Source organism: Nymphaea colorata, chromosome 11, assembly GCF_008831285.2.
Source record: "Nymphaea colorata isolate Beijing-Zhang1983 chromosome 11, ASM883128v2, whole genome shotgun sequence".
NCBI lineage: Eukaryota > Viridiplantae > Streptophyta > Magnoliopsida > Nymphaeales > Nymphaeaceae > Nymphaea > Nymphaea colorata.
The window spans coordinates 18,260,083-18,275,912 of record NC_045148.1 but is presented as its reverse complement, the minus strand read 5'-3'; the positions used below and the strand labels follow the sequence as shown (position 1 = coordinate 18,275,912).

The window sequence follows — 15,830 nt, the reverse complement described above, 5'->3', positions numbered from 1 at the left end:
AATCTATCCACGCCCTGCGCTTTCCAATTCTTAATACTGTAAGAGCTGAAAGAATACAAATGATGTCGCGGCATCAGAGAGCCATGAAAGAAATGGATCGAGAGGAAAATACTACTTGTATTGGCGCGTAACTGCACCTAAGATTGGTGAACATTCTATGGATGCTCATGATTTGATTCTGTTGCAAAATCCACCAGAACAAGTCTACACCGAGGTGTTTGGTGTAGCTAGTTGAGCCAGTCGCTGGTTTGATTTCCTTGGGGGCATTTGGTAACAGAAACATTGGCGCAGTGTTTTATAAATGTGCCTCATTGAGGTTGAGGCATTCATGAAACACAATCTTTGAAACGGATTCATAAGAAATAGGAAACTGTGATGAGTGTTCTGGATGTCAAATGCCCCCTTAGGCATCCTCTGCATAAGCCTAAGAAGGCATAGACTTGGGAGCAAACTATTGTTTTTGGGTTTTATGCCACAAGCTCGGGCGCAGTTTCTTCGGGACTTGATAGAACCTGCGTGACAATTTGGCACAGAAAAAAAAAATGGTGAACATTTTTAGAACCTTCCAAGTATTGAATCGTTAAAACTTTGCACCATTGGTGAGGAGACCGCAGATGCCAAAGGATAAACTTATTGCAGAAACATGTCGAAGCAATTCAAGAAACTAATCTTTTGGAATAAAATTAATTAAAACTGTAAGAGCAATTTTTTTGAAGAAAAACTTATCATTTTATGAAGGAATTTCGTGTTAACCATAACACGATTTCTTCTTGTGAAAAAAGTGTAAAATATTTGACATTAAGGAGTATGCAGTTGGTGAAAAATTATTATTTAACTGCATATGCATGAAACAAATGCAGCGTAAATGTGGTGCCATTATCATAGTTGGAAATCAATTCGTTGAATTAATATATAAAAGTTGTCCTTTACCTCATATATAACACTGCCCTTTTGTTTTTTGCACGCCAAATTTGGATAATGGAGCAACTACCATGCATCATCATGTGACGATGGGGGACAGATTCTTTGCTATTATTAGTTGACAGACTGGTTCTTATTGGAACAAAGGACAGAACTGAAGTTTAAAGAAGAATTTCTTTTGAAAAGGTAGATGGCTAAATTTTTATTTAGCTGTTTACCAAAATTTTGAATGTGTAACGTTTCTATTTTGAGTGAGATCCTCATGTCGACGACAAATTGTCAAATAGCGACCTCAAGTCCATGACATCACCATTGAATGTGTGAAAACCTTGGAGGATATAAACATGCTAACATGTTTATGAACACTAAAAAAATTGATTGACTTAATATTCGAATTGTTCCAGAGCCACTCCTAAGTTTATATTTAAGAAGTTAAATTAAACAAAAAAATGATTTGATATTTTAATTTAAAAGAAGTGTTATTTTTTTGTCTCTTACCTCCTAAGTAGTCAGAATTACACTCATGTTTGCATGTACATGATTAAAAACAAAAAAACGCCAGAAATCAGTATGGATGCTGACAGCAACGGTGCACCAAGTGAGATTAGTTTGGTCTATGCATCTGTCTATTTCAACATTTTTTCACGTGAAAATAAAACAATTTTTGTCCGCTTTGAATTTAACGAGTTTCTCGTGACTTGATAACGACATTTGGCGATAACGATGGTTGATGCTTTGGGAGTGGACCACCCTAACGACTCGATTTGCAAAAGTAGGCCTACTAATCCGATATTTACAAGAAACCGCACGATATTGGGATTGTTCTGGTAAACGGTCTTTTTTGCCCCAACAAAAATTAATTCATTCCTCCTTCCTTTTATAAGGAGCTCTCCTTGGTTGGGCTGAATGCTTGTTATGCTCTTTTGCTAGAAAAAGAAAAGCAAAAGTTAAAACCCTTTAATTTGTTTGTGAGCATGAGATCTTACGGCATTAAGGCAATACTTTTTAAAAAAGATTCTCCTGTTGTGATATAAATCTGGATTCCAGCTTATAAGAGTAGAAAATATTTTGTAATATTGAACAAGTTAATAAATTGATGGCACAAACCCATAGCCATATGCTACTTATAGTTAAAAAAGTATAGAAAAGATAAATTTGTGTACAAGTTGAGAACAAATTTTGTGGCTTATAGGGTAGAAGTAAATGTCTCTATTGTATATGAGTGAATATAAAAAACTTAAATAAAAATTGTGGGGACTGAAAAAGTAATTTTCAATTCATACTTTATCATAAAAGGATCTGCAACACCATGTCTGTTTTGTATTAAAAAATGCATCTACCTCTTTGCTCAAGGGCTTCAAAATAATTCCCAAGGTTATTCATTAATAAAAATGTTTTTTATAAATAAGGTCGGGTCGAGAACGTGACATAAAAGTACTTTCCGAAAGTGCCACTGCCATGTTAATCAAAATATGGGAGGAATGAAAGTGTCAATTTCTTTTAAGTTGTGGTCGCATTTGGAAAAATTCCTAGACGATGCCAATCTGGTAATTATACGCAAAATCAAGGATGTTTCGGAAATAAATGCACGCCATGCACGGAGCCGCAATATAAAAGGGCCTTGTCTTTCCTTTCCTTCCTTTTTTGCCTCGCTTTCCGGGGTCAAACTCCGTCTCTCATTCTCTTTCTCCCTCTTTCTCTCTTTTTTCTTTTGATTGTTACTATCACCTCCAATTCTTTTGCAATGGAGGAATTCTCCACGAATTCCATGGAAAATCTCGAGAATTCCCCGGTAGACCACGGTTGGCAGGAAGTCGTTTACCCCAAACGCCAGCGCAAACCCAAACACGAGAATTCTCACCCCCCTGGCGGCGAGCCTCTCCACCAAAACGGCGCCAGCGATAACGTCTTCCGATCGGTGGAGCAGCACGCCGAGGAGCGGCGAAGACGCGCTGTAGAGGCTCAGAAGGCGGCGACCGCCGCAGCGGCAGCAGCCGCGGCTGAGATTGTCGTGAAGCGACCCGGAGGAAGCGCGAGCTCCGACGACGGTGATGACAGCGAGGTGGACAATTCTCTCCCCAACGGGATCGTTGATGAGAAGCCCAAGCAGAAGAAGCCGAGGGTCACCATCCCCGAGGCTGCCTCCAAGATCGATTCCGGTGATCTCTCGGCGTTCCTTGCGGAAGTCTCGGTGCGCTCTGATCTTGCACTTTTTTGCCGTTCCCTTGATTGATTGTTAGTGTTGCACGGCTCTTTGCGGGGTCTAGTTAGTGGACGCTCATACCTGGAGAAGACTCGGAATCCTGACGTCGTTTTCTGTTTGTTGTTTTTTTATTATTTAGGGTTTATATGAAAATGCACCGGATATTCAGCTCGTAAGATTCGCGGATTACTATGCGAGGGCGTTCTCCGGCATTAGCGCATCTCAATTCCCGTGGACAAAGATGTTCAAGGAATCCCTCGTCTCGAAGATCGTGGATGTAAGTTAATCTCTGGTTGGCGTATGAAGGAACCAAATGTATGTGGATTGTGTTTTTGGATTTAATTATAATTTCGAGTCAGTTTTGGGGTAGGTCTGTTCTTGCATACGATGGCCTTAATAATCTGAAATCCTCATGTTGTTGTTCTCTGGAGATTTTTTTATCTTTATTTGCTCCTGTTGCGAGGCGCTCTTGATCTGTTGCTCCTATCTAGAAAAAGTTAAGTCGGGAGATAGCCATTGTAACCTGGCCACACAATATCTCCACTTACTGAATTAGTCGTAGCTGGTTTCTTCGAAGCAACAACGTAGATCAAACTTAATCAGAAAATCTTTGTCCCTTCGCTTTCATGCCCATCGTTAAGTTGAAAATTGTTTAGGTGGATCAGAGGACAAACTCTTTCCTTAGGCATGCGCATCTACTATTTCTTACTCCAGAGTTATACTAGGCCCCTACTTGAACACTGTATGCCCTTTTCGTCACAAAGAAGTTGCTAGGTCCTCGCGGTATCTAATGGGCATGTTGACCGGCTTCTTTGTTTATTATGATGCATCTTTCTGATGAAGCAAAAGAGTGTTTACGTGTTTTTTTGTTTTTTTTTGGCACACTGGTATTGTCTGCTAGCTTACGTTTGAGCGTTTTTACTATGAGAAAAAATTAGATATACCGACCAATATCATGTGTGAGAGTCACCCATGCAGCCAACCAGGGCATTCTGTTTCCATTTCCAACATAGTTTGTGTACATTGCGCATTGGGGAGGGCCCTGTGCAGATCTCCAACTCATGGTCCCTCTTCACGCGGTTACTTTTGATTTGGTAGTTATCTCTCTCAAAGGGAGAATATGCACACATGCACCTGTATTCTGCAGCAGTCATTGGTTAGCGCTGAGCTCATTAAGCATGAAGTGCTTGTAAATGGCTCATACGTGACTTGGAACGGCTATTTTCTGAACTATGAGTGACTTGGTCTATTTTTCTGCCTAGTTGAGTATATGCTATGTTCTCCTTTTCTTCTTTCCTCTTCCATCTTTGTTCTGTTATTGTAGCTGTCGGGCATGAGATCAAATATAAAAAGGTAATTCATGATTGCTATATTTGATGTACACCTCCCCTTTTTTTAACTTTGGGCTTTGTCGATGGGGAACTCTATTATCACTTCATAAACAAATTTATACCACTGATTTATCCAGTTATGTTTCAGAGTAACAACATTTTTGAGCTTTAACAATAGCATGAGGGTCCAATAAGTTATTGTGGTGCAGAAAGATGTAGTTGATGTTCAAGGTGATGGATTATCATTTTCTATGAATATCTATTTTAGGTGAATGATCAGCAGTATAGAAACTTGATTTCACTGACATATGTGTACATGGATCATACGTTTGCTTTTGTTATCTAAGTGTTTATGCTCTAATTGTTGAAATTTTAATTGTCTATGCCACCATTACACATGATGATGTAATATTATTTTTTCTATAATCCTTTTCCTTGTTGCCTAAAATTGTATAGGATTTAAGGTAGTAAATAGCTTGCAAGGTTAAATGTCTCAACTATTTTTCCTTTTTCTTTTTTCCTCCAGGTACCTGTTAGTTACATTTCTGAGGATGTATATGTGACATCTGTTGACTGGATAGGCCAAAGACCTGTAGAGGCTCTTGGTGAATTTATGTTATGGGCATTGGACAGTATCTTTGTGGATCTTGCCGCCCATCAAGGCAGTGCAAAGAGTTCAAAAAAGTCCATTCCGCAGAAGCCATCATCTAAAGGACAGGTGACTATCTTTCTGCTGTGGATGTTTCATCATAAAAATTTTTTTAGGTAAATGTTTCTGATAGTAGAATTACTCATTAATCATAAAAATGCTTCCTTGCTTAATCTTCGATGTGAACACAACTTATCTTTGAGTCTAATTCCTGAAAGTGGGATGGAAATTTTTGTTTTTTGTGCATTCAACTCCTATTATGATGGCTTGCATGTTATAGCTCCTAACTTTTGTCATTGTGCATTTCCCTATGGAAGATTAAATCACATGGTTGTTCCAGCTAATTATGTGTTGGGCCCCTTTATCATGTGCTTTTGTGACTGGGTGATGGTCAAATAAAGTAAGGTTCTTTCATTCTGTCATGGTGCCTCGGATGAAAATTTTAGTAAGTTTTGTGGTCGGCAAGAAGAAGAAGCACTTAGAAACAAGAAGAGATTGTTGCAATTCAGTTGCCTGTTAAGTTGCAATCTAATTGTGGATGCATTCTTTTGTTGTTGCAAAGTCATATAGGGAAATTTTTGGTGAAATTTCTCTATGCCACGTCTTGCTTATGGCCACCTTGTCTGATCTAAGTGACTAACTATGTCACACAGACATTGGAGTGACATATTGACACTGGTACCAGTGGCAGTACTGCTTCAAACACTGCTTGGGTGTGGGGTTGACCGAGTCGGATGCGGTCAATGCACCCGAGGCAGAGTCTGTCCAATTTTGAACTTGGTCAAAGTTGATTGAGTCCAAAATCATCCAAATTTTGGGGTTTTGTTTTTGGAAAAACTATGCATCTATACTGGTATTTGGCCGCTTTTTCCAACATCTTCTACTCATTGAACTGTTGCTTCCTCTTGCTGCTGTGCTTGTACATTTCTTAATCTATTTGTTTTCAGTTTTGTTAACATCTTTATACACACACACACACGTGCGCGCGTCAGCGGACCCAAGTTTTTTGAAAGTACTCTGCACTTACACCAATACCAGCCCCCCCACTATCACCCATACCTATGCGACATAGGTGCCCAAGGACTGGTTTGCTGGGAGAGGACCACTTGCTTTGGAAAACTGTTTTATTAGTCTCTAGGCTGGTCCATAATTTGGAAAACTGGTAGGTCTGGGCTGTTTCTGGATGCATAGAAGGTTTTGTATTTAGAGAAATGGAAAATCAATACATGAAAACTACATTTTGGTCGATTCGGATATATATATATATATATATATATATATATATATATATATATATATATAACCGTCAACAATATGTGAACCATGTACATCAAAAGGTAGATCAATGAAGCCCAATATGTTTGAATTAGTGGAAGTGTTTGTTGAGCATCTCGATTTGATAACATGACGGAAAAGGCAAAATAGAAATATGAACATGTCTGGATGTTTCTGTTCAAAGGATCCCATGGTTAGAAAACCACAATTATGTAGTCATTTTTTAGTATTTTGTCAGTCAAAAGGAAGTTTCACATACACTTTTTTTGTCGCATTCATTTTTCTCCTATTTTTTCATTGGGGTAGTGTACTTTAAGATATTTCAAGTCCTGCTATTTCTCGTGATCATTAGAATTTCTTGATCCTGGTCCTGTTATTTGATTTTATGTGATGATCTTGATATTGTTTCTTCATATGAGAGCTTCTTATCTTGTATAACTGATGCCAGACACAACAAAATTTTTAGCAGTTCATTTCTATGTCTTCTGAAAGCTCACTGCTATAATCCAGGTGGCCATTTTTCTCGTCCTGGCCATGGTGGTAAGGCGAAGACCAGAAGCATTGTTGGGTCTTGTGCAGACGCTGAAAACTAACCCAAAATATCAAGGGCAAGAGAAAATTCCTGTTTTGGTATGGGTTATTGCACAGGTGTGAACAATGTGTCCTGACCTTGTGACTTGTTATTTGTTAGTAGCTGAAGCACAATGTAAATCTATTTGGCATTGATACTGAACTGAATTTCATTCTTCTAGGCATCTCAAGGTGACCTGGCCTTGGGGATGTCTTTGTTGGTTCAAATTTTAATGCCTATGGCTTCAAGCAAATCAAGCAATCCCCAATCGAGAGACCTGATCTTGCAGTTGTTGGAGAGGTTTGTGTGGGGACTTCATGCTGTTTATACAAATCTTTATCCTGGTGATTATTTCTAAAGGACGTGTATTTACAGAATCTTGTCAAGCCCTAAAGCAAGGCCTGTTTTACTGAATGGTGCCGTGAGAAAAGGAGAGCGCCTGGTACCACCCTCTGCATTTGATTTATTGATCCATGCTACATTCCCTATCCCTTCAGCTAGAATTAAGGTTAGCCTTTTCTGCATGTTTTTCATTTTATGTTGTTCTTATTCTTTCAAGGAACTACTTTTAATTGCCCATGCTCTACAGGCAAGTGAAAGGTTTCAAGCTGTATATCCTTTCCTGAAGGAGCTGGCGCTTGCAGGTTCCCCTGGAAGCAGAGCTGTGAAACAAGTGGCACAGCAACTACTTCCAATCACATTCTCAGCAATTAGTAAAAGTAAGGTCCTTGGTGGACCCCTCCTTTTTCATCAATAAAGGGCTCAGGTTCCAATCTGAAAAATCATATATAGGTCTTGGATGTTGGCAAATAATGCACCACTTTTCTCACCAAACATGATGAATTGATGGCTATTTTAGTCAATTGTAGAAATTTTCAGTACTACAAGCTCTCTGGTTGTTTCAAGTGACCGCCACAGTTCCATTTCTATAATGGACCAGCCTGGCTCCAAATGTCTGTCACTGGTGCACTGATAGGTTTAGTAATTTCATAGAGTTAAATAACACGTCTACATGGGTTCTAGGCTTCTAGTTTTTACTCATTTCCGTCAGTATCAGTTTGAGTTTAGCATCCACTATTTGTCTTAAGCTTATTCCTGGAGCTTTCTATTTTTGGACAGACAACCCAGAGCTGTCAGGGGAAGCTGCAGAAATATTTATTTGGTGTCTCACTCAGAGTTCTGAATGCTATAAGCAATGGGTTTGTGTTTTCAGCATTTACTTTCTCTTTGTCTTTTGCATCCACCATATATGCATCTAACATGACAGGGTTTTGGTTTGAAATTTGCCAACAGGAAAATGCACACGTTAAAAATATTGATGCCAGTGTTGTTGTTCTAACAAAAATTTCTGAAGAATGGAAGCAATACTCAACAAAACTCAGGCCCTTTGATAATCTTAGGCGGACCCTCAAGACTCTGAGACTGAAGGCAAGTACATCAACACCCTTTCTTGTACCCTTCTCGAAGCTCCTTTGCTCCCTTCATAAACTAAACTATTCGTTATTGCACAATAGAATGAGCAAACCGTGAATGGTGGGGAAACAGATGCAGATTGCCTAGCATCCATTAGACTCACGGACAAGCTTTGCAAGGCACTACTTGCAAAGGTGGCCAGCCGTGGAAGTTGTGCGAAGGCTAGTATACTAATCATTACTGTTGGAGTTACGATCTATGCTGTTGCTTCCACAAATTTAGATTCATGGGACTGGAAGAAGCTTCCGCTTTTGTTTGGTACCCCTCAAGGTTTGTGAATTTTATTAAAGCAGCTGGCAGTGGAACATCTTAAAGATGTGTCTGGTAGCATGCTTCATGCAGGCGCAGGCGATCAACTAATCCCTTCCTCAAGTTTGTCCTGCTATCCTTGTGAAAGTCTTGGAGAAGTCCAAAGTTTAAGAGAGCCATCCTTCCTTCGCGTAAACTAGGATCAACTGTGACCAAAATCATAGTTGCCAATGGAATTGTCTTTCCTTTTTCTTTTTAGCTTTTGTTTGGCTGCATTATGTGAGGTCGAGCCGGGGGGTGAAAATTTTGGTTCCCTTAAGACTGATGTGCAGTTTCTTTTTTCTTTCTGTAATTTAAGAGTTTCTGGAAAGAAATCGGATGTTTGCATGTTGTGTAGTTGAGAAATGTTTTCGCACAAGAAAACTAATGCATCATGATAGTTACTGAAAAAAATTCCCTGTACATTTGTTTCACACAGTTTAATGGTTCATGGTGATCTTCACTTTTTGGATTCCGATACCCTAGCTCTGGGGGTTTTCTGAACAGCGTTACAGCAGCGGAACCTCGTTTCTGTTTGATCTATATAATTTTTTAAATATTTTATTTTATGTTTATATAACTTTTTAAATGCATTGGTAGGCTTTGAAGTTCAGTGTTGCTTTCCAATTTCTCTCAAACAGGTTCTCTGCACTTCCACTTGTGTCAGAATTTGTTGAGTCACGTGTCTCTTCATATGGGGACACTCTTTTTTTTATCTTTGTCTAAGCTTTCATGGTGGCAACATGTTGGGCTGACCCTGGGCCAGAGGGAAGCGTGTCGCCCTCGCCCCTGCCATGAAATAAACGTGTCTAACGTCCCTACCCAAGCCCTGACATTTCCCCTCTTCAGTTTGGCCTTTGGAATCTACAAGTGTTCTCTAGTTGACACCAAATCTGTCTACAATTACCTCAAAAACCTTTCCGATTTTTTGTGAATATCTTTTTTTTGCATAAACATGAAATGCAAGTAAGTTTGGGAGCTTCCATAAACAGAAAGAACAGAAATGACAAAACAGTTGCATTGCTTACGATATTTCGAAGGTATTGAAACAATCTGCTGATGTTCCCATAAGGAGCTTCTGGTAGAGTCTCCCCACCTTTGTTATCGATTGGGTTCAGAATGCCGACAATATCGGGAGATTTTAAAAATATCAAACGAGTTTGTGACTAGCTCTTATTTATTAAACGAATTGGACACAGACTGTTTCGTGCCATTGATTCGTGTGCAAAACAAGCAGGGAGTGTTCGTCTCATCCCCGTTTTTATGCACTCGTTAGCGTGTACGGTAGCTAAAATTATTGAAGATGAATCTTTTATTATGCACGGATGCATGTGAGACAAAAAAACATTTGGCACATTTCTTACACTAGAATTCGTCAATGAAATGTTTTTACTCTGAATTCTCTCTCTCTCTAGTATATATATATATATATATATATACTGAGTGCGGGGGGCGGGAGGGGCCTTGGTTTTTCTGAAAAAAAATTAAATTTACATGTAAATTTGAAAAAAAATCACTTGTTTTATATAAAAATTTTAAAAAATGATATTTCACTCATATCAAAATTTTGAAATTATAATTCAGTTCTCATGAAAAAAAAATTCCGCCCTAGTGAATACTCCACACTCTTCACAATGTTTAGGGAGTTTAGTTTCTTGCAGCAAAGTAAAAAGGAATATATCAAAAAAAACAACGAGGCCGGCACCGTGAGACAACCGGAGAATAAAACGGGCAGCCGTTTTCCACGCTTGTTGCAGCAAAACAAAAAGATGGTTGAACTTGGGACCATGCTTATGAACTAGCACGAACTTCCACGAGTTTTGGTCCCTTCCCCTCCTGGGACAATATTGAAAGCAAAACCCTAGTGTTTAATCAAGTCATTTTCTTACTATAGGGCATGGGTTTCAACACAAGCAAAGAAATTCTTTCAAGTAACACTCCCCACAGTCGAACTTCTCTTGAGGAGAAACAAAAACTGAACTATATTCCCTAATCCTGTTCAGTGCCTTAGGTCCAACCTCGTGACATTTGCATGGGGAAGAGAAATAAGGGATGAATGTTTCAAAACATTGTTTTCAACCCCCAAAGTATATATTAATCTAAGAAAACTTAGCATTCAAGTAGATAGAAATGAATTTAAAAATGTGAATTATAATACGTTTTTTCTTAATTAAGCAAGATGGCAGCCATATATAGAGTCCTGTCTCAACAAGTTGGGGTTAATAGCCTTACCCTTGGTCCCCTCCCCACTGCACGCCCCTTGCCCCCTCCCTATATATAGAGGTACCTTCTTCATCTTCTCAAGCAGTACTCAACCCCAATCGTTTGTGTCATCATCTGAATCACAGGAACTTTCATAGATCTTCAAGACCAAGTTGGTCATCTTTGGTTCAAGTCAAGGCTCTACAAGGGAGTCATAAGCCATGAAGATGGGAGCAGCTGGCTCATCAAAGAGAAGGTTGTCAAGCAGAGGGCTTGGCGGAGCTCTGAGGGAACAGAAAGCCAGGCTCTACATTTTCCGGCAATGTGTCGTCATGCTTCTTTGCTGGCATGACTGATTCGAGTCGAACAGAACCCAAAATGATTTGAGTATTGACCTTTTTGGAGGTTCTTGAGCTTGGCCTTTGCTGAATGAGCTCCGGTGAAGAAGAATTCAGCAAGTGGTTGATTTTTCTCAATCAAAGGAGCAATTGCTACCGTTTGTAGTTGCCGGTTGCCGTGTTCCCGTCACAAAATCCTGATGAGATTAATTTTTGTATTAGCCTGTTGTAGGCTACTGACTTATTTCTTGACTGTAAATAGTTATGCTTTTGTTCTAATTCTAATGGTAGATGAGTTTGTCATCCATGGCTTTGAGATTTTGTTTTATACGTTTCTTCCAAAATATGCACTTTAATTTAAGGTCTACTTGTTTCGGCTGGGCAGAGTGTCACTGACACTTGGTCTCCAGTATTTTTTGAGCAAAGCATCTTAAACAAGGTGTCCCTGACACCTTATCTTACAACTTCCGAACTAACGAAACTCAAAATCAAATCCAGAAGTGAGTGCACGAAACTGTGTTGGAATTTCTAGATGTAATAGGATCTTGATACCCATCGAATCCAGTAAGGAAAGTCGACACAAAAATTGAATTCAATTGCAAACTGATTGCGTGCAATCTTACTAATGGGATTAAGATTCAAATCCTCACCATTAACATTCCCGGTGAGGTCTCATGACTGCTGAAGATTTCAATTTTAGACTTGTCAGATTCCTTACTAATTTGTTCCCTTAAAAAAGAAAGAAATAAACCATCAATGCGACACCAAAGGAGGTGTTCGGCAACAGGAACCCAAAACTGCAGAGTGTTTCATGAATGTACCCACGCAGTAGACCATGAATGTGTCTGAACACCAGCAAATGGATGTGTCCGAACACCCTCAAATGGATGCTTTTTATTCCACAAGTTCGTTTTATATGTCAACGTTTTCCCTTATTTTGATGAGGAAGCACAGCCTTTGAGACTTGGGAGAGTGCTCACTTAGCGTTTAAGACAAAACATATATATGAAGTATATAAAGAGAGAGTACTCACGTAGCGTTTAAGACAAAGTGTGTGTGTGTGTATATATATATATATATATATATACACACACACACACTTTGTCTTAAACACTACGTGAGTACTCTCTCTTTATATATATATATATAACGACTCTCTAGATGAGTGAACTGATGGGTACTAGTATTCATGGTTGTACCTAAAGACCCAATACCTAATATTGGAGTTGGAACACTTGACCTGCAACCTCGGTTCGAAATAAAACCATCAATCTTCTTTCTTTTCCTTTTGATAGATAAGATTCAGAGTTAAGTAGATCACTTACCAGTTTATACTTTATACAGTTGAGCCGGTTCAGATATTAAACTCTTGACCTTCTTCAACTTAAGTTCAACCTCCAAGCCTGGCAAATCTAGCTGCAGACTTGGTTGTTCTACTGAGCTTTATGGGTTGATGGCTTCATAAGCCTATATAGATCCAAAAACATGAAATGAATGATTTGGAGACAAAAGAAATTAAAGCATATCATGGAATCTGCGGGAAGGCTTGGATTTCTTCTTTTGGTTTATTTCAAGTCTTATCATTATCACACACATGACACATCATTTAATCAATGATAGATGGCAATTGATGATCATACATCAAGCTTTCTTGCATGCATGAAAAAAAGTCTCCAAAAGTCGCCAACTTCGCAGGAAATCATATTCAACCTCATTTATTCAAGTGGGTGTGCCCTGATTACCAAAAGTTCCTGAATTTGCTCAATAATCTTATGGAAATAACAGGAAAATAAAATGATCGTATTAACAAAACAACAAACAGGGAAAACAAAACAAAACATCTGTTTTTGTCAGTCAACCTGTGGGCAATTGCCCACACAGAGCTACAAAAAATACTTATGTTTATGTTGATACTTTATGTCAATTTTTCTCATTTACATGTTTATGACCACTAGCGGAGCTAGAAATTTTTTTTGGCGGAGACATTCATTCAGTACTTTTAATTGTTTTGAGGCACTTACATGTGTAATAATCAAATATATCAAAACATTAATATATATATTAAATTAATTTTGTGAGGCAGGGCAACTGCCCACTCCAGCCACCATATGGCTACGCCACTGTTTATGATCCTTCAAAATTTAAAATTTATTACTAGTATCCTTTAGCTAAAAATTTCTAGCTCCGCCTTGCTTGTGGGATGGTTTTAATTCTAGCGGTAAGGTTCGAAGGAATATATCGGAAGAGAAATGATGAGGCCAACAACCATGAGACAACCGGAGAATAAAACCGGCAACAGTTTTCCATGCTTGCTGCAGAAAAACAAAAAGATAGTTGAAAAGATGAAGTTTTATTTCAATTCACTTGTCATTCAGGGGACCATGCATACGAACCAGCACGAGCTTTAACGAGGTTTGGTCCCATCCCCTCTTGGGACAATATTGAAAGCAAAACCCTACTGTTTAATCAAGTTATATTGTTACCATAGGACATGGGCTTCTACACAAGGAAAGCACACTCCCACCAGTCGAACTTCTCTTGAGGAGAAATAAAAACTAACTCGATTCTAAGTTCTGTTCCGTGCGTTAGGTCCAACCTAGTGACATTTGCATGGGGAATAGAAATAAGGGATGGATGTTTCAAAGCATTGCTTTTCACACCCAAATTATATATAAATCTAAGAGCACCACTTGGCATTCAAGTAGATGGAAATGAATTAAAGAAGTTGAATTGCAGTACTTTTTTTTTTCTTAATTAAGCAAGTTGGCAGCCATATATAGGGTTTTGTCTCAATTAGTGGGTGGCGATAGGCACTCTTGCTTGCCGTAGTCAGTCTTGGTCCACTCCCCACTGCACCCACCTAGCCCTGTTTCCTATATATAGAGGTACCTTCTTCCTCTTCTCAAGCAGTACTCCACCCCAATCAGTTTGTGTCATCATCTGAATCACAGGCACTCTGATAGATCTTACACAGGACCAACTTGGTCTTGTTTGGTTCAAGTTAAGGTTCAACAAGGGAGTGATCAGCCAATGGGAGCAGTTGGCTCATCAAAGAGAAGGTTGTCCAGCAGAGGACTTGGAGGAGCTCTCAGGGAACAGAGAGCCAGGCTCTACATTATCCGGCAATGCGTCGTCATGCTCCTTTGCTGGCACGACTAATTCGGGCCGAATCGAACCTGAAGCGATTTTTGTAAAGGCAAGCTCTCTAGCCAGGAAGCCCAGGAAGCCATGCCATGGGCCAGCCTTTGAGAGTTTTGTTAGAAAGATTGGGTTTTGATTCTTTTGGGGCTGCTTTCAATGGTTCTTTGAGTCTGGCCTTTGCTGAATGAGCTATGGAGTAGAAGAATTAGATCGGAAAGTGGTTGAATTTTTTGCAGCCAAAGGTGTACATACTACTCTTTGTAGTTTCCGGTCGTCGGAAAATCCTGATGAGATGACTGATCCTTTTTGTATTAGCCTGTTCTAGGCTACTGACTTATTTCTTGAGTGTAAATAGTTGTGTTTTTGTTCTAATTCTAATGGTAGATGAGTTTGACATCCATGGCGTTGAGATTTTGTTTTATACGTTTCTTCCAAAATATGCACTTTAGTTTACGATCTATTGTTTCGGCTGGACAGAGTCTCGCAAACGTACAATTGATACACTTGGGCTCCAGCATTTTTTGAGCAAAGCATCTTAAACAAGGTGTCCCTGACACCTTATCTAAGCTAAGTTGTAAGTGGATCTAATTGGGTTGGATATAACTTTTACAACTTCCAAACTAATGGAACTCAGAACCAAATCCAGAAGTGAGTGTACGAAACTGTGTTGGAATTTCTACATGCAATAGGATCTTGATACCCATTGAATCCAGTAAGAAAAATCGGCGCAAATATTGAACTCAATTGCAAACTGGATTGCATGCAATATGACTAAGGGGATTAAGATTCAAATCCTCACCATTAACATTCCCGGTGAGATCTCATGACTGCTGAAAATTTCAATTTTAGACTTGTCAGATTCCTTTCTAATTTGTTCCCTTAAAAAAAAAATAAATAAATAAACCATCGCGACACCAAATGGAGGTGTTCGGTAACAGGAACCCAAACTAGGTTCTTCGGAATAGAGTGTTTCATGAATGTACCCATGCAATAGACCATGAATGTGTCCAGGTGTTTGGCAACAGGAACCCAAACTGAGTTCTTGAGAACAAAGTGTTTCATTTATGTACCCATGCATTAGACCATGAATGTGTGAGAACACCCGCAAATGGATGCTTTTTATTCCACAAGTTCGTTTTATTTGTCAACATTTTCTCTTATTTTGATAAGGAAGCACAGACTTTGAGACTTGGGAGAGTGCTCACTTAGCGTTTAAGACAAAACATACATATAAAGAGAGTTCTCACTTAGCGTTTGAGACAAAGCATATATATAAAGAATGCTTTTCAAGAAAATGGAGAAACGACTCTCTAGATGAGTGAACAAATCGTACTTAGTTTTAACCTGCTGTACCTAAAGTCCGATTCAAGAGTGCCATATGTCAAGTATTAACTAACTTTTAATATATTTTTATTTCTTTTACTTTTGAGCAAATTCT

The 15,830-nt window shown here is 39.0% G+C and overlaps 3 protein-coding genes across 3 annotated transcripts; all 3 read left to right on the top strand.

The window, feature by feature from the left end:
• The first annotated feature begins 2,575 nt into the window (after positions 1-2,575).
• Positions 2,576-9,145, top strand: LOC116263835 (uncharacterized). The gene is made up of 10 exons (XM_031643629.2): positions 2,576-3,112; positions 3,264-3,401; positions 4,982-5,173; positions 6,890-7,027; positions 7,132-7,250; positions 7,326-7,458; positions 7,540-7,669; positions 8,070-8,149; positions 8,244-8,378; positions 8,465-9,145. The coding sequence occupies exons 1-10, from the start codon at positions 2,666-2,668 to the stop codon at positions 8,699-8,701; spliced, it is 1,749 nt and encodes a 582-aa protein (XP_031499489.1). The 5' UTR covers positions 2,576-2,665; the 3' UTR covers positions 8,702-9,145.
• Positions 9,146-11,134: 1,989 nt separating this feature from the next.
• LOC116264925 (small polypeptide DEVIL 4-like) lies at positions 11,135-11,269 on the top strand. Its single transcript, XM_031645386.1, has one exon. The coding sequence runs from the start codon at positions 11,135-11,137 to the stop codon at positions 11,267-11,269; it is 135 nt and encodes a 44-aa protein (XP_031501246.1).
• Positions 11,270-14,281: 3,012 nt separating this feature from the next.
• On the top strand, positions 14,282-14,410 carry LOC116263623 (small polypeptide DEVIL 4-like). The gene has a single exon (XM_031643358.1). It carries the CDS (start codon positions 14,282-14,284, stop codon positions 14,408-14,410), a length of 129 nt encoding a protein of 42 aa, XP_031499218.1.
• Positions 14,411-15,830: the final 1,420 nt, after the last annotated feature.

Coding starts and splice junctions, on each gene's coding strand:
- LOC116263835 (XM_031643629.2), top strand. CDS start 2,666: ATGGAGGAATTCTCCACGAATTCCATGGAAAATCTCGAGAATTCCCCG. Junction 3,402..4,981: donor TCGTCTCGAAGATCGTGGAT/GTAAGTTAATCT, acceptor TTTTTCCTCCAG/GTACCTGTTAGTTACATTTC. Junction 7,251..7,325: donor ATCTTGCAGTTGTTGGAGAG/GTTTGTGTGGGG, acceptor GTGTATTTACAG/AATCTTGTCAAGCCCTAAAG.
- LOC116264925 (XM_031645386.1), top strand. CDS start 11,135: ATGAAGATGGGAGCAGCTGGCTCATCAAAGAGAAGGTTGTCAAGCAGA.
- LOC116263623 (XM_031643358.1), top strand. CDS start 14,282: ATGGGAGCAGTTGGCTCATCAAAGAGAAGGTTGTCCAGCAGAGGACTT.